Raw genomic sequence first — 26,910 nt, forward strand, 5'->3', positions numbered from 1 at the left:
ATATAGAGCAACACTTTTTTTTATCATTTAAGTTCACAGCAGCTAATTCGCCCAGTTTACTACTAGCTTTCTGTACCAGCTGATAGCCGTGTAAGCAAATGAATGAAGAAAGGCATTTGTGTTGGGATTGTTTCTGTTTGGGTTTGTCAGTCGTTAGTTTGCTATCGTTGTCTCTGTCAGTTTAGGCTCAAATTGATTATTGCCTCCAGGAAAGTTTTACCACCGAGAACTGTTTGTATAAATGAAACTGTGGCTAAACTGGGTAATGTACTCCACAGTGAGACCAAAACTTGTTTGCAAAGTTTTTGTAAAGTTTAGTTTAGCTTTCTTCGCCTAGCATTTTGAGGAGGGAGTTGCACACAACAGTGACATTCTTCAGCATCAGGCTGAGCGCACTGAGGTGGGTCTCCCCTGTAGGAGTGGTATGTCTGTCTGTCTGTCTGAAGGCCAGACTCATAGCACCTCCAACCATCGAGCTTCCAGGAAAAGACAGAAAGGATCTGGCAGTGAGAGCATTGTGGAGTCAATGGTTTTGTGGTCCGTGGTGTGGTGACCTGGGCCAAACTATGCACTGTGACAGTTTTCCAGAGAGAGAGAGAGACAGAGAGAGAGAGAGGGGAAGAAGAAAATAACGAAAAGGAGTCGGCTGATTAAAACCAAATGTTGTTGTTTTTTTTTTCTTTTAAAGTCAGCTAGCATGAGGAGAGACGGTCAAACAGGTACAGTGGGTGTGAGACATAGGACTGGGGCAAATTAGTGTTATCAAAAATCTGAAAATTGCACAGAAAGTATGAATAGATATTGTTTCATATTGCAGGGTTATTACAGGTTCTGGAAATCCTTGAAAACACTTGAATTTTAATGTAATGGTTTCAAGGTTTGAGAAGTGCTTGGATTTTGGAAGTACTTGAAACTGCTTGAAAATGTCATTGCATTACTTTTATATTAAATCGCTCCCCGACTGAATAGTTCACTTTTTAGTTAAAGACAAAAATAATAATTCAGAGGGCCTACATGCTTTTGCCTTTGCACTTTATTTTTGCACAAAATAAAGACGACTCTGCTCGAGACTTTCTTGCAACTCAGCACATGTGGCTTCGGTTAGTGTGATCTGTCAGTCTCTGTTGATGTGTCCCCTATGATGGAACAGTGAGTGGGAGCCTAACAGATGACAATGTGCCGGGGAGGCTGCTGTTTCAATGAGCGTTGGCTTGAAAACGAACAATCAGAAATAAAGAACACAGAAAGAAAAATGGGGGAAACTGAAGCTGTTTGTCTAGTAATTGTTCTAGTGATTGGCTTTATTGGACAGCGATAGGCTGACCAAAGTTTAACTAATGACATAACTCACATTGCACACGTAGTTTAGACTGACAGCTAAATGGTCACAGTTTGATTAAGTTTAGTTTTGCTTTAGTTTGTCATTCTGTACAATTGTATCACGAAACATAATTTTGGTTGATCATAGCACGATAACATCTGATTTAAAGGACTAGTGTGTAGGATGTTGTGGTATCTAGCTACTGTAGAAACATGGTGGTGCAACATGGCAGACTCGATGAAAGAGGACTCATACCCTCTGTCAGTGTAAAAGAAAGTAATGAAAACACATTTTTATTCTGCAGTGGTTATACACTAATGAAAACATGCTAAGGAAGATTAGTTCTGCCATTTTCTGCCGATAGACCTCCCCAAATGTTTAGACCTTTAATGTGTTGAGGAAATTAAATAGGGCTTAATCATTTTGAGTGTGTCTAAATATGTCATTTTACGATAGCTGTGAGGTGTTGGGAAAAACTTTAAAATACACTTTGAAAATGTTTGAAAAGTGCTTTAATTTGACTGTGGAACAGGTGGAGGAACCTTTTATACACCATCAATGAGTGGTAATTCAGTTCATACCTCTGCAACGATATTTCTGGGACATTATAAAACAAGTTGAAATTCATTGACATTTCATGCGTTTGGCCTTGTGTACTAACAAGCAAACAGCTAAAGCAATTGTTGACTGCAAATATGTGATTTACTGTCAATAAGATTTTTTTAAAAAGCAGCAGCACTGGTGTTTAGATCAGTTTTGTTGCTTTCATTTGTATTTTGGTGTTAAATTGGATTAATACAACGTCTACTCCACCTTTCACAGACATTCAAAGAGTTGCAGACAGTTTGCTGTCATGTTGGCTTACAGACAAGGAGGACATTCAGAACTGATTATCTAAGAAATGTGTACAGGTGCAGGAGAATCTTGGAGAGAAAGAATTGAAAACAGGAAAAACCGAGAGAAAAAGCAACAGCAGTTGTTGCATAACCCAACAGTCAATTGTCTAGATCCAAAAGGGAGAAACCCACTCAGCTGTGCTGGCAGGACAGAGGGAAGGATAGAGACAGAGAGACTTAAAGACATGACAGGAGAGTCTCCAAGTCTTGCTGACATTAACTTCCTGGGAGCTTTTCTGGTGAGCTTTTATACTCCTCTGCACATCCTTTTGGTCATGGTGGAGCCCCATATGCACCAAAACTCTCTTTTTAAGCCATGATTAAGGAAAACTTTTTGGGTGTGGTGGCCTTTCTTGGAAGACTGCTCTCAGCTGGCCTTCCCTACCTGTTTGTTGGACGGAGAAACCCTGCATCACAGTATTATATGTCCTTATGACCACTTTGAATTTCATCAAATCCACTGTGTTACATCAGCTGACTTGTCAATACTCACCCAGCTGTGCTTGTCGCACTCCTGATGGGAAACGGGGCAGATCCTTCTCATCTGACAGTGATTATGAGAAACGGATAAACGGGGGGATAGAGGGAGGAGAGGAAAGAAACAGTGGGAGGGACAGAAGAGTTTTTTTGTGATATTGCCAGTGCTATCGCTCAGCAATGCAGCCAGATGAGGGGGATTGTCTGGATGTCTGAGTCAGTGTCTGAGTCGTTGTCCAAGATGGAGTCACCACTCGGGTGGGATTAAAGCAGGAAGCGGGACACCAGGAGTTGGAGCAGATCCCCCTTGTGACAACTGGGCATGTTTACTGTCACTGCTGGATGAAAACTGACTTGTAATTATGTGTTTATCATTGAGCGGATGTGTCTTGAGTGGAGAAATTATGTTCAGTGATTTTCCATTGCAGTTAATTTCAACAAGGCCCCAAAGACAAATCCTACACAGAGCACAGACTATGAATGAGCCATGGAGTAAGTAAAGGCTCATTTACGCTTAACGGTACATACGCATATGGATATGGATGGAGCCTTCTGTCGTCATTTCGTTTGTATTTCTGCATTCTTTCTGAAAGCTTACGGATGCAGATACAATGGAGCGGCACCACCTGTAGTTGTTGGGGGCTGTGTAGCAAGTGTAGACAATTGCTCACGCGAGACACAACCACAGGACACGACGAAGAACTTTTAAATCATGAAAGCCCGTTGAGCTACAGCGCAGCGATCCATCAACCTGACAGACTCTTCCTGGACTGCAAACATGATGAAACTGGGAAAGAACACCACCTCAGACACTAACAGAGGGAATAGAGTACATCTGTGGTTCTCTTGCTGGGTTTAGCCTCGGGCACCCTAAGGTCTAGTCAACTATCTTGGTGTTACTCCACAGTTAACCGAGCTAACAGCAGTGAGCTGCTTTAGCAACAAGTAAAGCTATCAAGATGCTTAGGAAAACATTAGTAATCTGGATAAATGACCTTGTGACCCTGTCGGTCTCTAAGGTTGCACCCAGTCACGCTCCGTCTGTTTCACCCAGAGGTGATGCCGAGTCCGGTTCTGCTGCCCACTAATGGTGGCTAAACTCTGACCCAGAATTGAAGCTGAGCGGGCAGAGGACATCAGAGGGAAAACCAGAAAGAATCTTCTCTATCTAAAATCGGTGAATTAAGTTATTAAGTTGTGTTTTTGCACAGTGAGAATACTCAGTGAGGCCCAGCACCCATCCAGCTGTATGCTCCATGTAGCTAACTTTAGGTGATGAAACAGTCCACCGCAAAATGCCTCGCACAAAGTCTGCTGTCACAGACAACAAATTCTTGCCAGCGGGCCTGTTCCCATGATATTTTGGTGAAGCACAACAAGGTTTGTGGTGGAGAACATCTTGGAAGACTCTAACCCTGATCACTACTGCACAGACTCTGGCTCCCAATGATGTCAGTAGTGCAAGATAGCAGCACTTGTATCCTGGATATTTTGGTTCCAGATTTGTACAGCGAGGGGACGTGGACGTCCATCTTTAGGCTGTATGTCAATGGCAGCGACTGTTATATCGTTTAAAATGGATGCATCTCTTTTCATATGTAATGAGATCATAAATGAGCCTTAAGATTAACTCCAGTGCACTCTGACCCTCCGTTATCATCCACCAGCAGGTCCAGTCAGGTCTCCACAAACTGCTACCCGAAATCAGCCCCCTGCCCAGCGGGCCACCAGGGTGGACAGAACAGCTCGCCCACTGGGCATGTCGACTACCAGGACACACAGGAGGGCCCCTCAGTCCTCCTCGGGTCCCAGACAGCCTGAGAGAGCTTCAGCTGGAACCCCCCCTCTGGAAAGAAGACGCCAACACCACACCAAGCCTCAGTCTGACCAGAGGAACCGAAACACACAAAAACTAAGTAAGAGGACCCACATTTTACACCCATAACAACCAGATTAAAGGGATAGTTTGGATTATTTGAAGTGCATTACCTACAACAAATGAAAATGAGCTAAATGCATAAATTTTGTTTGTACTATCTTTAGTGTCCATAGTGTAAACCCTGGCCGTGCCTGGTATCCCTTTCTATTCATAGCATCTGAGTCCGTTCATGTGGTGTCACTGCAGGCACAGAAAGCCCTGGGCCAGAGCGCACCCGCCAACAGAGCAGTCACAATCAAAACAACCACACCAGGTATCAACAGGTTTATAGAGAATCACTGCATTCTTCTGCATATTTATCTTTCTTTTGAGCATCTTAGAGGTGATTTTTAATGTTGGTTTGGAGCTGGACACTTTTGCCTCTACGTCTTTCTGTGTGTTTGTGTGTTTCGTCCAGAGCCACCGGAGTACGAGGCTCGGGACATCAGCGTCAGGGTCATGTCTCCTCAGTCAGTCCTCATCTCCTGGGTTGACCCTGCTGTTGAGATGGGAAAGGTCGCCCCTGGGGCATCCAGGTGGGAATCTATGAAAGTGTGTGTGCGTCTTTTAATGTGACATAAAGGCAAAGAAAGTGAGCTAAAAACAAAGACCTTCATACACCAACAGTGATGCAAATAAATGGCACAAAATTGCAAATAATCCAGACACGAATTATGACATCTACATCAAGTGCTACATAATTTTATTAATTAATTTATCAAAGTTTGTGTAAAGCACACAAACATGTGTTATTACATGTGTTATTAACCACCCAGCCAAATTTGAATGATTAGAAAAATCTGCAGGTATATGAAGTTAGGACTCTCTACTCTGGAGCAGTCAGCTGTCTCAGTGTCAAACACCACCACGACCCGAAAACAACCTGAAACAGAGATGCTCCACCTAGCAGCTTTATTGGACATGTCCAGACATGTTTGAGGTATCACACCCAGAGGACATTGACAGGCTATATTTTTTCTTTCTTCTTTGACGGGTTGTTGGAACCGAAGTGAGCATTACCGAGTCACGTTTTGGGTCCACCCAAAACACAGAAATCATGAACTACAGTTCAATGGTCTAACTACACAGTTGTTTACTTCATAGTTGTCAGTGTTTTCACATGGTTTCAGCAACTTTTCTCCAACATGTACAACGCATTTAGAGGAAGAGCTCACAGAACAGACTTTAAGCTTCTAAGAAAATAGTGCTGCAGCAAAAAACATGAAATCAACCTCAAGTGATGATCAGAAGAAACGCCACACCTGGGTACACCTTATATTAATAAAGAGAGGAGAACTACTTCAGGATGTATTTCAGGATGGTACCAAGTTTGAAGAAGCAGAACAGTAAATTCAGAGAGCCGATTGACCCTAGCAGAGCCTAGCCATATGTCTGAGGTAAGAGATGTGTATTATATGATTTGTGAACAGTTCCAGCTGCATGCAGAGCACATTTGGTTCATTCATGCTCTTCAACAGGAGGGCAGTTGCCCAGATGGAAGTTCAAACAGAGACGTTATCTGTAGACTGTTGAAGTTTTAAGTATAGACAGCATCGTTCATCATCATACTGTAGCTCATTTGCCATTCCTCTCGACATGCTGCCTTTGAAATCGTTGTCTCTGTAGCTCTGTAAAATGAATGTGACACTGTCAAGGTTGATTGGTGGAAACTTAGAAACGCTCGACCTTGGCCCAAAAAAGTTGAAGCCGCGACATCGCTCATTGAAATTCCAGTGTTGATGTGAAAGCTTGCGTTAGATACATACAGGTTTGAAAAATATCATTGAAGTGCAAATGAATTGCTCAAAAAAAACACATTTAGTGTGCAAAGGCCTTAAGAGAGAGTGCTAACCCTCTCCATGGGAATAAAACATCCCCATTTTCTCTTCACTTAGATCCTACACAATCAGATTCAGGGAAAAAGGTGAGTCAGCGCGCTGGGAGTACAAGGACAGCACCCAGAGGAGGATGTTGATCGACACCCTGACTGCTGACAGCATGTATGAGTTCTCCGTAAGAATCTCTAAGGGAGGAAATGAGGGGAAGTGGAGCGTCTCCGTCTTTCAGAGGACCCCTGAGTCAGGTATGCAAAGCTGCTGCCTGCTTAGATTTACTTATAGAAAATCATTTTTATAGGTTGCAGTTTGGGGAAAGTGATTAATACTGATTTCTTTTTCAGAGGAATAGCTACAGAGAGCCAAAGCCCTGCATTTTACTTAAAATATGAAAAGTGAATTTATTCCTTGCAGAAAAGAATTCAGTATTGCATAACCACGTCTGTTAGCTCTTTTCTTCTTGTTTCCTCATACCACACTTCATCACATTCACTGCCTATTACTCCCATTTGAAATCTGATTCAAGCTTTGGCTGCAGCTCCGTCATGATTGCAGCTTTTATACAATGTCATAGCAGCTCCTGAGCCATGGTTCATAGGAATGTCAGCGTTTACTGCCTGGCTCACAGCTCAGATTTCCATCTGCAGCTCCATACATGATCTCAAGGGGAGATTCTGACGACGTATGGCAGCAGTACTTTTCTCAGATGAAGCCTCCTGGCACGAACGTCCTCACTGTTTTTACGCGCTCTAAGTAGCAATTTCCTCACCCCCTTCCCCCTGTGCTGCTTCTGGTTTCTGTCCTGCTGCTCCTCCTCTCACTGTTGTCTTTTCACCAACTTGTGTTCTCCTCACATGCTAGCACCATCTGGGCCACCAGAGAACTTTGAGGTCAAGCCCCTACGCGGGAAAGGAACTGCTGTCATAGCAACATGGGATCCACCTGAAGAACCCAATGGGAGGATAAGAGGTCAGACCAGGAGGACTGAAATCAAGCTGAAAAGATTTTATTTTATTTTTTTAAGAAATAATGATAAACAGTATACAGTTGGCGTTTGACTTGTGGACTTTTTTTGTCAAAACTGTGATTAAACGCATCCAAAGTCTGGCTCCTTTTTGCTCTGTGCTCCAGTAACAGTTGAGCAAGCTTGGAACCAGGCACATTTTTTTTTTCCAGGATGGAGTAATGACTTTTAAGTCATGAATTTTAATTATTACTTTAGATTAACTAACTAGTTAGTTAGCATTTTGCTACAGAGAAACACTAGCTAACTATCTAAATAGCAATTGTTGTAGCTCATTTAGCCAGCTAAGTTAAAATGTGACTAGCAAGGTATTTTGACCGTCTCCAACATTTGGTTTTCTTTTCAACATTGAAGAGCCTAACACATAACAAACCAAGGCTCCAAAAGGGTTGAGACAACAGTTGTTTATGTTCTACCTCCACACAGAGTACATCCTGTCTTACGCTCCTGCTATGAAGCCCTTTGGAATGAAAAGTGTGACGTACCGTGGCAGCGCCACCTCAGCCACCGTAGATGGCCTCACACCAGGAGACCGGTACATCTTCAAGATTAGAGCCACCAACAGGAGGGGACAGGGACCACAGAGCAAAGTCTTCAGTGTTGCCATGCCAGGATGTAAGCAAAATAAAGTTTGTACTGTATTTAGTATGAGTGCATTTATGCTAGACAATTTGATTAATCCTAACTTCATGACAATTTTTGTCTACTGCCAGCCAGCAGCGCTGCCTCTTCGTTCTCAAAAACGAAGGACAGCAGCAGGACTAGCCACACTCCTTCCAAACAGGATACCGACCACGATGAATCTGACGTCCAGCCAACAGAGGAACCTACTACAACCCCACAGCCACGCCCCAACAGGCGTGTACGCCCACTTTCCCAGACGCGCTCCTATCACAGCATCTTCTCCTCCGTAAGGGGCTCAGTCAGGAACACAGTGAACAGAGGGTCATCCAGAGGAAGAGCTCAAGATAGAGAAGATGAGGAGGAGGAAGAAGAGAAAATACCCACAACACCACCTCCAGCAGAAGAGACAACAACCATGGAGGCTGTAGTGGAGACAACAGAACCAGATAACAATGTCGCCCCTGAGGAACCTCTGACTACTGAGATGCCCAGCCTCAAGGTTCTGACACCCTCCCCAACGAAACCATCCACTCGTCCCAATCCACCACCCAGGAGGCCTGTTAAGATCAGGGTGCATCAAAAACCAGGATCCAAAGCTGGTTCCTCCTCATCCACCTCTTCATCTTCTTCTACTTCATCCTCTTCACCCTCTACCTCCTCTTCCTCCACTTCTGATTCATCCTCGCCTTCTTTTCCCTCTACTTCTTCTTCATCATCATCATCCTCACCTTCTACAACCTCATTATCCTCCTCCTCACGTATTCAAGAGTCAGCAGCCAGTAGAAAGGACTATGTAGCTTCCACATACCCAGAAAGCAAAAACACCTATGACAAGCCCAGCATAACAGACACAAAACCTTCCACTACAGTTGTGAAAGAGACCAGTTCTCAACAGACAGACGCTACATCTGTAGGTAGAGGTTCGGCTTCAGCAGGACGCCCCAACGGGTCTGGGTTAGGTTCTAGATATGGTTATAGTCGAAGACATCCAGGAATCATGTTTAGAGGGAATTCAACTCGAATGCTGAATGGTTACAAACCTTCGGTCACCTCACAGTCAAATTTACCAAGCAGAACTCCAAACCAAGCAACATCAAACACGCGTAATTCAGCAACGTTGCAGTCAACTATACCAGACAGGACTCAAGACCACAATTCAGCAACATCTAGGTCCTCTTCACGAAGTGGAACCCATAGCCAGGCAACATCAGACCCATATAATTTTGACAAATCACAGTCCACATCAGAATCTAGGTCTCAAGGCTCTACAACGTCACAGAGATCAGGCACCAGTCCATCCACGTCACAGAGCAGCTCAAACCACCCATCCGCTACAGACACATCAGGCTCTACTCAGTCAACTTCTAACACAGGATCTCACACCTCTTCAACTTCACACAACACACAGAGTTCACACACATCGCCTGAACGAGACACAGCTGTCAGTGAGGGAAATTATGGCAGTTATCACAAAAACACAGATGCAGAAGTAACCAAAGCTGAAGAGCCCACTTCAAGCTCTAACCCACAATCTACAGAGGAGGAAAGAGGGGAGGAGGAGCGAAGGGAGGAGAGCAATAAAGAAAAACCTATGCCTCCTCGTACCAGACTTAGCACCTCATTTGCCGAAAGATTCCCTTGGTTGGCTAGTCGTTACCCAGGCAGGTTTGGTTTAGGGACGAGGACGTCATCTTCCAGGCAGGATGGTAGGACTCCCACTACCAGGACGTCGTCCTCCGTGGGGGCGGGGACACCCATCTTGAGGGGGACACCCACTAGAGTTTCAGGGGCCACAGGTGCTGCAGGAGTGTCCAGGATACAGGAGACTAGTGAAGATCTGAAACCTTCCACTCATGACTCGTTAAAGAATGGTGTTGGGGCAGGTTCAGTTAAGCCTTCCTCAGCCGATCAAAATACAGCATCTAGTGACACTAGAAGCCCAACTACCTCATCCTCATCCTCTTCATCTTCATCATCTCCCTCTTCAGGAGCCACTTCTTCAAACTCTGATTCCCGTCATTCCTCAAGTGGATATGGAGACTCAAGTGAGCCCGTTCATAGAGGAACCGCTAATGACAATAACGATCATTATAAGGATTATCTTGATGAGAGGGATGGAAATAAAGATAAACTCACAGACCCCAGAGCGGCCCAAAAGACTCCTGTAACTTCAGTTGACCCTCACAGAAATGTAGAGGACAATCGGGGTGTGGATTCTTCTTCTAGGACAAGACCCGGCTCACCATCTGGAGTCACTCCAACTCATCGTCGTCCTGGTGTATGGGGGAATGGGAGGGGACGCTCTACTCTGCTGCCTAACAGGCAGTTTGGTGGATCTAGGTTTCCCATCAGACCACAGCCAGCACAGAACTCAAGGCTGGGCTCTTCAACTCCTGATTCTTCATCACCATCTGTTTCCTCCTCAAATGTGCCCCAGCCGGTTTTGACCTCAGATCGGGACGTCGGCACTGGCACTACCGTGACAAAGACAGGGGGATTAATTGGGGGCAGCTCCCAGTCCACATCATCCTCTTCAGCATCGTCATCCTCCTCTAGAGACAGCTTTAGGGGCCAGGGGGGTAGATCACGGTATCCTATTTCCAGAGGAAAACCAACCAATGGAGGACAACTGAAGCCAGGCGCTGGAAATGGTAAAGTCCATTGCAAAAGTGCATGTAATTAAAAGTTCTCAAAAGGTACAAGGAGTTGCTTGAGCAAAAAGCTAAATTATAGATAATGTGTCAATGTCTGAGACTGTAAACTATTTAGTAACAAAATGACTCTGCTTAAATCATATAATCGTTAGGCAAAAATGGACGACCCAACCTGACAGCAACAAATGAAAAGGAGTCCTCATCTTCTCATGGAACAAGCAAGGCCAATGGTCAAAGGTTTATCACTGGACCTGATGGGACCAAATGGGTAATGATATTTAATTAACTAATTGTTGTAATAGTTTTAATATTACATTGTGAAGAATATTATTCTTGAGCCTAAACTAAACCATGTGTAATGTATCAGTTTCGAGGAATAGTTCAATATTTTGTGAAATACATGTATTTAGTTTCTTGCTGAGAGTTAGCTGAGAAGATCAGGAAAACTCTACTATCTCTGTGGTAAATATACTGCCAGGAGATGGTTAGCTTAGCTCAGCATAAACACTCGAAATTGGGAGGGAACTGTTACAACTGTCAAGTGAGATTACCAGGAAAAACAAGAGAAAGGACCCAAAATGCAGACAAGATTTAGAGCAGGGGCAAAAGATTATAAACACAAACTAAACCAAAAGTAAATACAAAGCAAAATACAAAAGGGTTTCAGAGGGTCTGACAGGCACAGGTCACAACCAGATAAACAGTCCAAGTCAGGCAAATGATTCCAACAGAGCAGGAAAGAAATCCAAAGTCCAATAAACCTGTCAGAAAGTCCAAGAACACAACAGAAGTCCAAAACATTGGTAAACACTGAAACACAAATATGAACGGACAAACAAACAAGGGAAACACACAGACTAAATACATGGAGTGGCTAATCAAGGACATGTGAAGCTAATCAGTAATCAAAAAAGGTAAGAAAAAGACAAAAACAGGAAGTAAAGCAAAAGAAACAAGAGGAAAGGTAAGAACTTCAAAATAAAACAGGAAGATCACTAAACTACCAAACCACCAAAACCATGACAGAAACAGTTAGCCTGACTCTGTCCAAAGGTAGTCTCAGTGGGCTGTTTTTACGCTTGCTCAGCATCAATCTCTCCATCTAACTCTCAGCAAGAAAGAGAACAAGTGAATTTCAGAAAGTGTTGAACTATTCTCACGGAATAGCCTCACGGTAGGATGAGGCAATCATATTTCATCAAGCAAATCTTTTTCTGTCTCCAGGTTGTAGACTTGGAGCAAGGGGTTCTTATGAACCAGGATGGGCAGGTTCTCCAGGACTCCCAGGGCAAACCCAAGAGAGTGGTGCTTGGAGAGGATGGACGCACAATTTTTGGTGAAATGCTTCTCTCAGTCTTACATGACATTTAAACGTACAGCCATACCTGCCAACACTCATGCTTCTCCCGTGTTTTATTGCAATCTTCAGGCACCTTCGTGTTTTCCAACCCAAATCAATGTCCCCTTTATAAAAAAACACTTTAATATGGAGGTGTGACTGACCAGCCAGGTGTGGTGTGTGCAGGTCTGTCAGGTTATACAGTAGCAGCCTAGTGTTGTTTTCAGGGGATTTAATAAAGGTAAACACTGCACTCTGGCTTGGCACTTCTCAGAGACTGCAGATTTATCTACATATCTCGCTGACCTAAAACCACAATTCATGAACCGAAGGAGAAGTTGCTTGAAGCAACTGTGGACAGCAGATGCAAACAAACTACATACAATTTCAACCATCTGTCACCAAATAGCCCACCCTTACCCACCAAAAAAAACATCCCATATTTTCAACCCTAAATGTTGGCATGTATGTATATGAAAAAAAACTTTAATCACTGTTATTATTAGCTTACAATTCAAGATAAAGTTATGAATATCCTGTTTCGCCTCCTTGTTCCACTAACCATCAGACCTCATGGGCAGTCCTCTGGTAAACGAGGATGGTATGGCTCTGTTTGGCCACGGCCGAGACAGCCAACCTGTGGTCAACCCCAAAGACAAAGTCCTCATGGTTGGAGGGAAACCTTTACTTGGCTTGGACCTCCCTCACCACAAGACCACCACCACCACTACTACGACAACCACCACCACCACAACGGCTCCTACCACCACACCTGAACCCACCACGACTGATTGGTTCATAGAGGAGACTACCACTGCATTCCCGTACCCGACTTGTCCACCTGGAACCTTCTCCAAAACAGATGAATACGGATATCCAGTGCTGGACCCAGAGGGAATATTGGACTGTTATCCAGAAGGTGAGTCTTTGAGAAAGACATAAGCACTTGATGTTCATCATAACACGCCTTTTTGAAAGATTGATCTAAATACAGATTTGTGCTAAAGGAATGAAATACAGCAGAGCCCCCACTTGCAATATTTCTTAGTAAATAGCTTTTCCACAAGTCAAGTTCGGTGAAGTGTTTTAGAGCCAGAATAGAGAACATAAATAAGTATGACTTCACTAAATCTCTCAGTTGTATTGTTTGTCATATATATCTGGGCCAAGGCCATGAGTGTTTCCTGTCTGTACCCACAGAGGCCTATAACTCTATAACTCTGTGTGTGTCTAAACTGTGTGATCTGGTCAGTGTGTGTGTGTGTGTAGATGTGTGTGTCTATATGAGACCACAAGAACCACATGTGAGTCTTCACATCTGGGGCCTGGCTGTGGTCAGAGTACTTCTCATTTAAATCCACTTTGAGCTGCCAGTCGTACTGCTATTAGCTTTATCACATAAAGACAATGAATGAAACATACTTACACACATGCATGAACACACAAAGCATTGGTATTGTAGTTATTACAGCAAACATGGTGGGGAAAAATCATTTAATTAAACCAATTCTATAAGACCAGATTTGGAATAAAAAAAAGGCGTTGAACTAAACTCATTCTGGTGTGTGGATCTAAAATGTTTCTTTTACCTTGTTGAGCTATTTAAAACAGAGTGCTGCAACACATTATCACACCCCCAACTCGTCAATTACGGCATGCTTCAAACTATGACACTGTTGGTAACCTTCTAACGTCAGTTTGGCACATGCACGGCTCCGTGGTCGAGTCCGTGGTCTGAGTAGACTTTCTAATTGAAGTCTGCTGAGAAACATTTCACATTTTATGAGTTTTGTACACGCAGGAGAGAATGAAGTCAGGTGACCTTCATCATCATGGTAAGAATAACAAACACATGTTTGACACTGTGAAATGGTCGTGGTTTGGTAAGGTTTAGGTCAGGGCTGTTCCTAGTCTGAGACTGTGGGCCTTACTTTTGACAAACCTTGGGAAAAAAGTGCCCCGCCTTAGTTTAATTGCTTAGTTTTGCTCAACCTCTGGATGTGTTTGGATCATGAGTATGTTATCTGATCTCATAGACCCTCAACAATTGAGGCAAGTTAGGCTAATATTGCTGTTTTGCATAACTTCAGACTATTGCAAATACATAAAAAAAAGGAAAAAACAGTAAAATCCCCCCAAACTACTGTATCTCTTTTACCAAATCAGCCACATTCAGGCTATTCTATATGATCTCCTTCTGACAATTGATGTAGTATTTTTTCGCCATTCACTGAACCTCCCCTTAAACCTGTATCAACACTTGAAAACCTCTGGTTAAGCTAACAACTTAACTTACACAAGTTTCGTGCTTGTATGACCCATCCATCCACCCCAGCCTTCTCCAAATGCAGACTCTCTCGCGTTACATACTTTGTCACTAGATTTCAATGACAGATCACCTCCAGAAATGGTGCTTGAGGGGCGCCTACAGCATCACAGTTTGAAGCACAGAGGCACTGACCAAACTGCTGTATTTGACACACTGGGAGTGAGAACGGGCTGGAAACAACCACAGTGATACTGACACACAGATTGGGTCCCACAAAAAAGCATCTCATTGCAAAACAATGGCTAAAACAGGCTAAAATAGGGAACTTTAGGACAGTAGGAACTTTATACTTGTTCACTCACTCCCTACACTCTTAAATTGACTGGAATCCAAATAGAGTTACTTAAAGGGACAAAAATGTGTATTTTTCATCTTATCTGTAAGTGCTAATAATTCATCTGGATTAAGTCTATCGGTCTTTATAGTGGTCCGTGGGTTGGATACAGCCTTTTTTAATTTTTCTGTGTCCTTCAAAAGCCTGCCAGTAAATCAGGCTAGCATGTGTGTGATATAATAAATAAAACTAAGATACATTTCTCTGAGCTACTTTAACACATCTGGACCAAAGACTGTATAATATGAACCAATCTGGTACTGGTTACATCTTTTTAAAGTACCAACGTTATGTTATTGTCTGCAACAGGATTACACCTGTTCTGCACCTGCCATTCAGTCGGTCAGGCATGTTGCACTCTGGGCTTCTGAGCCACAGAAAAACTCATGTTAGCTAAGCTAACAACAAGCCTTAAAATGTGCATTTGTGTGATGAAATAATACAGTGTGAAGAGGGACCACAAGTCCAGTCCTGGCTAGTTTTCTGACAGTTTTCCTTAGGGCATGTAGGGTTATATCTATTAACATTATATTGTAAGACTTGCTTGTAGCCATCAATTGACAAAGTATTCTGTGTGACCCACAAACCATCAGTGATTTTTCTATTTGACCCACTTCAGCTGAAGTTGGGTAACCCTGATCTAGATTGTTTTTGCATGAGTTGTAGAGTTTTGGAGATATCAGCCACAGAAATGTCTGCCTTCTCTCCATTATAATTGAACTACATGGCACTCAGCTCGTGGCGCTCAAAGCGCCAAAAATTACATTAGAAAAACTCAACAGCAAACCCTCTTTCCAGAAATCATGACCCGATTACTCAAGATAATCCACAGGCTTTGTTGCGAGTAGTTTCATGTCAGAACTATTTTCTTTCTATTGAACTAAACTCGATAACTGATAGCTTACTATGTCAAGGAGAATGCCAGAAATGTTTCCATCCCACACCCTCTGTCACAAGCATGAGCCTCTCGTCCATGAGTAGATGCACGCTCCCTTCACCCCGGTTATATAGTTGGCAGGTGTAATACAGTAGAAACTGCTGAAACTGCTCACAACAAGGTCTGTGAATTATCTTAAGTAACTGGGTCATGATTCCTGGAAAGGAACACTGATGTTCAGTTTTTCTTTTCTTTGCTTTTTGGCACTTAGAGCACCACAAGCTGAGCTTCATCTAATGCCATTATACTCTAGAGAAGGAAAGCATCTCTACAGTTGATATCTCCAAACCACAGCAACTCACAAAAAAGTCTAGATGGACAAACAGCACTACAGGCAAGAGGAAAATTATCTATTTGAACTGGCCCTTTAAGTGACCAAATATGTGTAAGTGCTTGTACCAACAGTATGTGTTCAAGTGGGTTTGTCTACACAGATGTGTGGGTGTACATGTCTATATGTCCATGTGTGGTGGTCATGTGATACTGATGCTACAGCTTGTTCTACTTCTCTGACAGAGGAATCCTCAGGAATGGAAACGGACCACATGGTGCCTGATGCTTTAGCTCAAGGTATTGGCTGAGTTTGGCTTCGACCCGACCTACCGCCCACCGGGCTGGGATGGACTCAACTGCACTTACGCTTGTTGTTTGTTGACTGCGTCCTGCACTGTTTGTTTACCGTCTGTTTATCTGTCAGTGGATCTGGTTGCCAGCTCTTCCTGTCTCTTCCTCTTCGCCTTGCCTGTGGTCTTCACTTTGTTTCTCTTCTTGTAAGTTTGTTTGGCTTGGTTTTGGTTCATTGCCTGGTTTTTGGAAATTTTCCATTATGGGCTGTTTTTAATCACTTTTATTCCAAAAACTGGACCCATAGTGCATGTGAACTGCATTACTAAGCTGAAGAGAATGCCCTGGCTTATGATCTAATGCAACGTATTTGCTGTTCTCAACATTGCTTTGTAAGATGAAACCCGGCTTCAGCCAAACACTAGATGAATGGAAAACTGAAAAAAAAAAAACTGCAAAAACGTTTTGCACTTTGTAGTTTCACTACAGGTGTTTGGATCTCTCCAGAAAGCTGTTGCATGTGAGCAGCATTCATATTTTCTTTCTTCTTTGGGTTTTTTTCTAGGAAATACACATTGAGCGTTACAATATTTTCTCAGAATTTCCCTGCCATGGCTCAAAGCTGTTTGCATGTGTATGGACCATGATGTAATGCCAAAGTCCACTGATGCGGCACAGGGAGAAAAAAAAACAGTGATGAAAGAGGAGGGGAGCTAATTGAATTTCACCCACTGAATCCCTTCACATTTGTCAGCCTTGGAGACTTGTGAAATAGCCGTTGTCTTCGAGCAACCCCCTCCCTCACATGGAAAATATGGGTAGCAAAACATTACATAAGAATGCAGCTTTGGGTGTTCGGGGAAATAGGGAGTTATTTGGAAGTGAGCTCACACATCTGCCCACAATTAATTAAAAGTTAAACCAGTTTGACACTCTTATTACACAGATCACGGTGCCAATTACAAAAGGATTAATGAAACACAGCAGCATGTTGCATCGAGTTAGGATGTAAATAACATGAATCTGTTATAATCAAAAGCTCACTGACACACGTGTCGTTGCCAGATGAGCTTTTTGTCCAGACCACCCTGCCGCCCACAACCACCACCTCAGCCACCACCACCACCACAGAGATCTCGACTCCAGAGCCGCACACCAGACCCTTCAACAGAGGCCCCTCGTCTGAGTTTGACCTCAGCGGGAAGAAGCGATTCACAGGTACTCAATAACAACAAGACTCTGCTCATGTATATTTATTCTTGCACAAATGCCCTAATCTCTTCCTCTGTTTGGTGCACAGCTTAAAGGGATAGTTCGGATTATCTGAAGTGGGATTGTATGAGGTACTTGTCCATAGTGTATTAGCTACAGTAGATGGCGGCCACAGCGCCTCCAGTTAGGAGAAGCAGAGAGGAGCACCAGCACTGAAGTTAAGCAATGTACTGCTGTGGATGGGGTCAGCAACAAAAGGTATTTTAGCCACCTTATAAAAAATAATATCACTTTAAGCATAGGCTATATGCATGAAACAAACCCCAATTCTAAAACAGTTGGGACATTTTGTAAAGCATAAATAAAAGTAAAATGCAATGATTTGCAAATACTTTTTGACTTGTATTCAGCTGAATACAGAACAAAGACGAGATATTTAATGAATATACACTCATTCTGAATTTTATGTCTGCAGCACATTTCAAAAGCGGCAATAAGAGACTGAGAAACTTGTGGACTGCTCAAAAGACACCTGTTTGAACATTCAAGACGTAAATAGATTAATTGGTGGCAGGTGACAGTGTCATGATTGGGTATTAAAAGAGCCAGCATCTGTGATGGTATGGAGGTGTGTTAGTCCCCATAGCATCATGGGCAACTGTCACATCTGTGAAGCCCCCCATCAAAGCTAAAAGGTACATACAGATTTTGGAGCAACATATTCTACCATCCAGATGACGTCTTTATCAGGGTTAACAATGCCAAGAAACATATTATTTATATTATTATCATTACCACAAATAATCCGAACTATTCCTTTAGTGTAATCTCCTCTAGAGTCTAGCCTTGAGTTTGCTGTGCAGCTGTAAACTTAAATTCCAGGTTTATTATCACATTTTCATTAAGTATGATGGGTCTCTTTTTAAAATAAAATTTAACTCACTCAGCCAGACATACAAGAGTAAGTTATATTCATCTAACGTATGAAAAACCATCCATCGTGATGGAAGACGTACCAGAATTAAGCTTTGAGTTTGCTGTGTAGCTCAAAATTTTGATTTCTAAATTTAATATAACAATCCCATTAAGCATGATGGATCACTTTTTGAAAGAAACTTAACTTCCTCAGGCATAACATTTTCACCAGGTGTATTAAAAATACTAATAACCTAAAACTTATCCCAGGAATCATGACATTATACCTTTTTATTGGTTTCTGTGAGTTTAGTTTACTCTACAAGCCAGAAAAAGACGTATATTATCTTTATCTGACACGCATAATAAATAGTTTACGACTCTTGCTATGAAAGCCCAAGAGCATGATTGACCATTCATGCTTGGCCTTGGTGTATTGCATTTATTTTGTGTGTAGTGAATGAATGCGATGAAGGGGTCTCAGTGCTGTAAATAATGACGGGCTGATGGGAGTTCTGCTTTGTTTCGTGGAGGAGGAGTAATACATCTGGACCTCTATCTTGGCTTTCTCTGCAGTACCTCATAAATATTTGACCCTCGCAGACTTTACAGTAACTATTGGCCAAAAAAAAAAGGAAACGTCTACAAACACTTTGCTTAAGGCAACTTTCCCCTCGTCCATATCATAATGTTGATGCCCTTGCAGCTACAGTTGAGTTCCACGCAAACTGCTTAAGAGCCAAATCACAGCACTCGACCGCTGATTGGTGAAGTCCACGAATATGAATTTATGACTTTGTGGAAAATGGGAATAAGTCTGTCTATCTCTAGTAATGGATTCAAATTGGTTCCATCCAACCATAATAGGATCATAATAACAAAGTTCACCGAGGACACCATTGTTCAGGGTCTCCAGACTTGATCCCAGTAAACTTTGGCCCCCTGCTTTCTTTTTACTGTTCCTGCGTGCTTTCTTTGGCCTCTCATACGCTATCACCTCATCTGGTTGCACAAACACGCCACAATATTCTCCTGACAGAAATAAATACAGCATCTATTTGACTCCAACCTTTCTAAAAACAACATCATGGCAGAAGTCCTATTAATATTGCTTTGTTTAATGGCTGAACTTTTTTTGACGTGTTTCAGCTGTTAATAATTGTGAAGATACTGTAACTGCAGACTTTTAATAATAACAGCATTTACCAGTAGGTTTTAATACTGAATACATTTGGAATTAAGTCATTTTATTTACTCAGACAGAGCAGTGAGGTTATCAAAATTTAACCCACAACATGGAGGCAAAGAGCTCCCACTTACCATACATATGCACATTATACAGTGAACAAAGTCTCTCTAATGTGATAAAATAGCATAAATAAAAACACATATATATCCACGTATGACTGACTAAAATATGGCGTGTGGATGTCAGTGAAATCAGTACTAGGTTTAATGGTGGGTGCGTGTGAGTCTCTGGATGGGTGCAGAAAGCAAAATAACTAACTGAAGAGCATGCCAAACCAAACCAAACCAACCCAAAAGCTGGTGCCTGAAAGGAGGAACAGAGACAGAGTCAGTGATTGCAGCAGTTGCTTAAATAAACTCAAGACTCTGAACCAAGGTACCCTGAGTTACGACTACTTGCCTAACCCTAACCTAAACGTAAACCTAACCTAACCCTAACACTAACCCAAGTCATCACCCTAAAATTTAAGATTGATGTTATGGGGACTTGCTATAAGGAGCAGCTTCTGGTATGCAGACTCAGTATTTTGCTTTTGTGGTTGCATTTCTGTCCAGCACTCACTACTTGTCCTTTTGGATGTGCATGCTTTTGTCCCCATAAGGAAGGCGAGTCCACACACTGTCAGTGTGTAAAGAGATTTATGTCCACACGTCCACACAAACACATATCTAATGTCCGTGCATATGTACACATACACAATTACCTGGTAGTGGACATAGCCCTTCATTCATTTAAGTGTCTGATTCCATAATGAGAGATAACACTCTGTAAATATCCCCAAAACAACTAAATATACGAACAAAATATGGTGTATAATATCAGGAAGACACTCACTAAAGGTCCACCGTCAGGCTTATAGGTTGTCATCAAGTGTGAGAGACATCTCTATTTCTCTGATACAAGTGCAGTATTGGTATTGTGTCAAATTAAGACAAAAGAGACAAATACTAAAAAGGCCGAAAAGAAACCTAAAAAAGGTGACAAGTAATTCTAGGAGAATTATGGGTTAAGAATAATGGGTTTATTCACCTTATACTGTGGCCACTAACCTAAACTATGTAAAAATGTTTATATTTTCTTTTGTTGTCCAATAATAGAAATAAACTGTATTTTTACTATTTAGCTATGCTAAAGAAAACATAGCCTAGTAATAACTAGAGTTCTATCAAGGAATATTAAGAAAACTTTAGTGATTTAATATCACGCTTTTTGCAAGAGACAGATTATAAACATGACGGTCCAAATCAATGCAGCGAAAGCCAAGATGTCGTGACTTATAGCTCTTAGGATGGATAAAGTTCCAGAAACACTGGATGTTACACTCTTCAAGCCAGGATACATGACAGATGACCCATGAGTAAATTTTTTCAGACTTGACACAGGTCCTTGTACAGCCAAACTAAATTGACTTTGACATTTAAAATTAGTGGAGTGCCATAAAACAGTGGACACATTGTGGGTTATCTGTCTGGCTGGGAATGAGCTTCAGTGTGCGCCTGTTGCTCTTCTAATGATGTGGATAAACCCTTGATTAATGGCTTCACTATCAGTTTAGATTAAATGCAACCTGTCACTGTCATTTTTATGGATTTTTGTGAGAAGCCTTTTAAAAGGAAGATTTATGGACCTGCGTTTATCAGTGCAACATCAGAGTATCATCTGCAGAACAATAACATGACTTACTCTGGACACCATCTATCTTGGTAAACAACCACTGTCTTGAGATGACACACCTCTCATGGAGTCATCTGAAAGCAATTACTCTCCCTGCGATAAAAACTGTCGGGGACAAAATAACAGCGGGGGAAATCATAAAAGTTAAGGATGCTGAGCTCAGCACGGAGAGAGGGCTGTGCTGGCTTAACGTGGAGACATCCTCTGTCCTATTTACTAGTTTAATATATTTGAGGTCCACCTCAGCAGCCTGCCAGTTTGTGCTTTGCATGAACTGTCTGACAGAGACTTCCCCTTTGTCTCTTTATCTGTCCAGGCGTAGATTTGTTGGGATGAATCTAGCCCGAGGCGGACGTGGGACAGAAAGTATTAACTAATAATTCTTAACAGTTGCGTGATTCTGCTTTACACTAAGATCCAGATGGATGGAATTTGCCACATTGGACTAGAGAATCAGCAGCAGGATATTTGGACTATTAGCATGCTAATTTATGCCTTACTAGACTGATATTTGAATTGACATTATGTGAAGGATCCTGATGCTGTTTCCCAGTGACATTTGATCCACCTCAGGCTCACACATGCCAGTTTTCCTCTGTGTTTTTGGATTTTCAGCAAGGGGGAGACAGTGCGTCCCTGCAGGGAGGTGCTTTCAGAATTTAAAAATGAACACACGAGCAAAGCAGAACATCTGGATCTTCTGTGTGCATGAGTCTGGACATGTGGATGCTGTTCAGAAATAACAGCCTTACAAGCACCCTGTGTATAGACAGACACATAAATCTGCTCACCTTGACGACAGATCAAGTATTTCAGTGTATGAATGTGTAATACATAAGCCATATGACTGTGTGTACACATACAGTAGGAGGTTGTAACGGGCCTAAACCTGCACGGCCTCATCTGTTGATGCGTAGATACTGACACGTGTTGGACTCTTGGCCTTCGCAGAGGGCCAATCATCTGGGATGGTGGGAGCGACTCCAGGCTCCAGTGGTTCCCTCCAAATCCCAGTCAGACTAGGAATTGTAGGACATCTGAAGTATTCACAGCTGTAGGTCCAGCTGGTATTTTCAGAGCCATTGAAAATGGACAAGAAAGGACATATAGTGGAGGAGAGGGAACTAAGGAAAGGTAGAGGGACAGTCACATAAATGACCAGGTCATCTTCTGATTCCACCTTTAAAAAAATACCGTGTCCTTAAGCGCTTCAAGTCATATCTTCAGGACAGAGTGTACTTTGTCTCCAAGACCCAGCCTTCCCAGAATGCATCTGGTCAGCTGCTGCGGCGCCATTATTATTCCCACTCCACCCAAAATCATCGCAGGGAGGAGTGCGCTCTCTAAAATTGTTGTAACAGAGCAGCACATATTCATCTGCATTCGTTTGGGCATTTCTCTTCTCCAAAGATCTGAAACGTTGGCGGTACACCTCAGGCACAGGATCATCAGCCTGAAGCGTGGCAGATTTATTGAGGACACATTGGAGGAACAGAGTAATGAATCAGGGTCACTCTGAATAAATTGTGGCAACAGCCATGCTTCCCATGCTCATGCTTCCCTTTGGCCAAATTATACAAAATAATAAAGCAGCTCACCACAGTTATGCAGATGACACACAAATACAGTTGGATCTTTGTGCTAGATGAAGCAACATTTTCTCCAACTAAATAAAGATAAAACTGAGATAATTTATTATGGAGCACAGAAAAAAAGAGTCTGCTATGACCCTAACTCCTGATCTCTCATAACTAAGAGTCAAGCCTGAAATCTTGGCATTATTTTGGACTCAGATATTAATTTCAGTAGCCACATAATCTGCTTACTACTTTATAAAAAAATCAGAGAAGTAATGTCCAAGCAAGACCTAAAAAAAACTTACCCATGCATTTATTTCCAGTAGATTGGGAAACTGCAATGATGTTTTCACAGGGCTTACAAAAACAACTCAGCGCCAGTGTATTCAGTATAGAGACAGAGCGCAACGCATCTTACTCTGAAAACTACACCCACCGGGTGTAATCCAGGCATAACGTTACTGAGTGTTTGGATCTCACAGTTTCCCCGTTCATCTTGCTGAAGCTTCACATCTGTATCCACTTTTGTCTTCTTAAAGACTTGTTTTTTGGTTCAGCAGCTCATAAAAACTTAGTTCTGGGTTCTTTCACTGATTGGTAGAGCATCCCAGCACCTAATAACTTTTAGATATTTTTCTGTCATTTGCTAGCAGACGGAAAGTGACAAGAGGCACCGTCACACAGTACAAGTCAATGGAGAGCCACGGATTGCTTTCCCCTCTGGTGTGGGCGGGGCTTAAATGCGCTCAGTCTCTATACTGCTGCCAGGGTGCTGACAAAAACTAGGAAATACGACCACATTACAGCAGTTCTAAAATCCTTACTCTGGCTACCAGTCACTCACAGAACAGACTTCAAAATCCTGCAGCTCATCTGCAAATCACCCCGTGGCTTTGGGCCCAAATACATCTCTGATCTTTTTGTGACATGAATCTGCAAGAACCTTTCGATCATCTGGGACTAACTTACTGGTTGTCCCAAGAGTCAAAAGAAAACACAACAAAGTAGTATAAATGATAAAAAAAAACACAAGCTAAATATTTCAATTCATTCTTAACTGTCAATATTAGGAAATAATACTGTAAAAATGAATGACTTGATTCTTCTCCATCCCCTTTTCCTGCCACCAGCTCCCTATGTGAACTACATCCGGAAGGACCCAGGTGCTCCCTGCTCCTTGACGGAGGCTCTGGAGTATCTTCAGGTCGACGTCCTAGAGAACCTGATAGAGAAGGACAGTCTGGCAACCAATCAGAAACTGCCTCCCAAAAACAAGCCTCATAACTTCACCATAGTCGCCATGGAGGGCTGCCACTCATTCATCATCCTAGACTGGGCCCGCCCACTGAAGGATGACATGGTGTCGGGTAAGAAATGTTTCTCCAAACTAAACTTAAAATGATGGTCATTGTTGTTTGTTTTAACTTGTGTGATAATTTGGTCAAAAGAGTTTTAGAGTAATACATAATTTTATTAAAGTAATTGTGTGTTTCTTGCGAGCCGTTGTGAGCTTGAAGTGAAGACAGAGGTGAAGATAACTTCTCCCATCCCATCAAACTACACCTTTTGTTTTTGTTTTAATGTGAGAGATGCAGAATTGACATATTATGCGTTTAACAGCACAATGATTTCTCCCAAATGTGGAATATTGTAAAGAGATAGATGTTTTAAATCGTTAATGGTCGGCTTCATTACCAAAACTATATGACCTTGTTCAGAAGTTGATAAAATGTCTTGTATTAACATTCACAGGAGATACAAGACTATAGCGTTATCTAGTCAGTAGTGCACCATGGGACTTGAAAGATTGTCTCCTTACAACAATCTTAGGCTCTTGAATAGGGAGCTTAGATGCTCATTCTACACATAACTGCTCTTTTGAATTTAACAACTGCAGAATATGTGCAGGGTTTGCGTTTCACTACGTATTTAACTATAAGTAAATAGTATATTGTGTTTTGGTTTCGTCAACTTTTCATCTGTTGTGGTCTCAGTATGCCTTTAACTAACTCAAATTTTAAGAACTCACTCCTACTCTGCTACCCAGAGTTTCTCAGGAAAAACCAAAATTCCTATGACCTTAGAAATCACACGTGGGGGAAACAAAAGGGACAGCAAAGAGAGTGAAGATAACGGCCTTCTGCAGAGACGTGGTGGACTATCAGAGGTAGCAGTCTGGCCGGCTAGCGAGGCAGTGTGTTGTCTTTGGCAGGAGGACACAAGCTCCTGGTCACGCTGTGGGCCGGTGCGTCCTCTGATGTGTAAAACAGATAAATGGTCTTCACTGTCACCGGTGTTTTCTTCCCCTTTCTCTTTCCATCTGTTCTCCTTGGTGTCTCCTCTGTGCTCACACACAGTCTCGCCACATTCTGTGTTGTTTAACGCATTTTCGTCCTTAATTGACCCTTCCTTAGTCCTGCCTCTTTTGAAACTTCAGTCAACTTTGTCCTGCTATGTGCTAAGCTTGTCTACACATGCAGCCGCTGTATGTTGAAAGGAGAACCAAATTTTGAAGATGGTCAAAAGATTTTGCTGGGCGACCTGTCAAAGTAACGCATAGAGTCACATCTTAAGTTAGCTAACAAGCTAGCTAGTAAAACTCTAGTTCAATCTACATCAATTGTTAGCTAGCTAGTTACGTCTCAGATGTAAGGCCAGCAAAACTCTATCTAACTAGTTACTTAATCTACATTAGTCCTAGTTACATCTGATAGCTAGCAAAAATGCTAGCTAGCTAACTGTCTAGCCAGTTTATATCAATGGTACGGTAGCTAGTTACATCTGAAAGCATTTTGCTAACTTAAGATGTGACTGTATGTCACTTTTACAGGTCCCAAGCATCATAACAAAATTTGTTTTTCTTTTTAACTTAAAAAGGACAAGATACAAGCTGTATTAAAACTGCAAAGGAAACACTGTACACTCTGTAATCAGCATGTATTAAGCTTCTAATAGCAATAATCTCATAAAAACGTGGGTCCATGGTCTTATTTGTTGAGAGGCCGCTGAAGTGGTAAGATTTGAGAAACTCTACTTTAAAATGCACAATGCTGATGGAGTGTTTGCATGCTGCCATGTATCAAAGATAAATTGTCCAAAACTCTTTTTTTAAGTTTTTTTATGTGATCTTCCTTACAAGCTGTTGTATTAAAGTATTGCAAAGAAATATACTGTCAATACACCAGATATTATGTGAGCCACACACGTATGCAGGTACAGTTCACACATGCAGATACAATCACAAGGCGCTGTTTTAGTTATTAGGGGGTGTTTGCACAACCATGTCTTACGAGTTATGGGTCACGGCTTTCAAAACAAGTGGACAGTGGTATGAGTCTTTACCTGAACCCAACTTCTGGTTCCTTTTACTCTGATTCATTGAAGGCATTTTCCTTTAAGGTTCTGGGCGAAACATACACATTATTCACTGAGTATTATAAGTGTTGCATTTGGCTCAAAAGACCAACTCCTTGGGAAACATTTAATACATTTAAAACCAAACCAGGAGTAAAGCAGATGGCAAAGTCAAAAAGCCTAAATACTGCTCTGTCAAACTATCAGTTTGACAATGTAGAATGAAGAAGGAATGAAAAACCAAATGAAGAAAAACAAAGTAGCTAGTATTTCCCTTCTCTCAGCAGCCAGCTGTGTTGGTGAGGCTCCAGTAAAAATAGAAACCCGAATTCAAATATCCAATAGAAACAGTTGGTAGTTTGATGTGCAGCAGAGCTGGTCTCCACAGTCTTAAAGTGAGTGATGAAGAGCCGCGTGACCTGAGGTTGCTCGCCCGGATTCTGAGGATTAGTCTGCGTGACTGAGAAGAAGAAGAAAACAGACAGCTGAGAGACGGCAGGTTGGAGGACAGTCAGCATGAATTACACAAAATGCCAGGGCTCTACTTTGTAGCTAAATATATATGGGGGACCACCTACGAAAAAAATAAATAATTGAATGTTGATACTTTACAAGTCTGATAAGCAAAAAATAAAGTTGCACAAGCTAAAGAGGTGCTGGGAGGTGGTTTTGTTGCC

General features: G+C 42.1%; 1 protein-coding gene across 1 annotated transcript in view; it reads left to right on the top strand.

Annotated features, from left to right (window-relative positions):
- fndc1 (fibronectin type III domain containing 1) overlaps positions 1-26,910 on the top strand; it is a 63,245-nt gene that overhangs the window by 21,868 nt on the left and 14,467 nt on the right. Inside the window, exons 4-16 of the mRNA XM_084737481.1 lie at positions 4,362-4,610; positions 4,788-4,886; positions 5,031-5,148; positions 6,508-6,695; positions 7,309-7,416; positions 7,898-8,086; positions 8,185-10,746; positions 10,902-11,017; positions 11,974-12,085; positions 12,657-13,007; positions 16,205-16,258; positions 17,318-17,470; positions 24,010-24,246. Of these exons, the coding sequence (XP_084593607.1) occupies positions 4,362-4,610; positions 4,788-4,886; positions 5,031-5,148; positions 6,508-6,695; positions 7,309-7,416; positions 7,898-8,086; positions 8,185-10,746; positions 10,902-11,017; positions 11,974-12,085; positions 12,657-13,007; positions 16,205-16,258; positions 17,318-17,470; positions 24,010-24,246 (4,536 nt within the window). The remainder of the gene's footprint in view (positions 1-4,361; positions 4,611-4,787; positions 4,887-5,030; positions 5,149-6,507; positions 6,696-7,308; positions 7,417-7,897; positions 8,087-8,184; positions 10,747-10,901; positions 11,018-11,973; positions 12,086-12,656; positions 13,008-16,204; positions 16,259-17,317; positions 17,471-24,009; positions 24,247-26,910) is intronic.

The sequence above is a fragment of the Lutjanus erythropterus genome, chromosome 15, assembly GCF_056507025.1.
Source record: "Lutjanus erythropterus isolate fLutEry1 chromosome 15, fLutEry1.hap2, whole genome shotgun sequence".
Lineage (NCBI taxonomy): Eukaryota > Metazoa > Chordata > Actinopteri > Lutjaniformes > Lutjanidae > Lutjanus > Lutjanus erythropterus.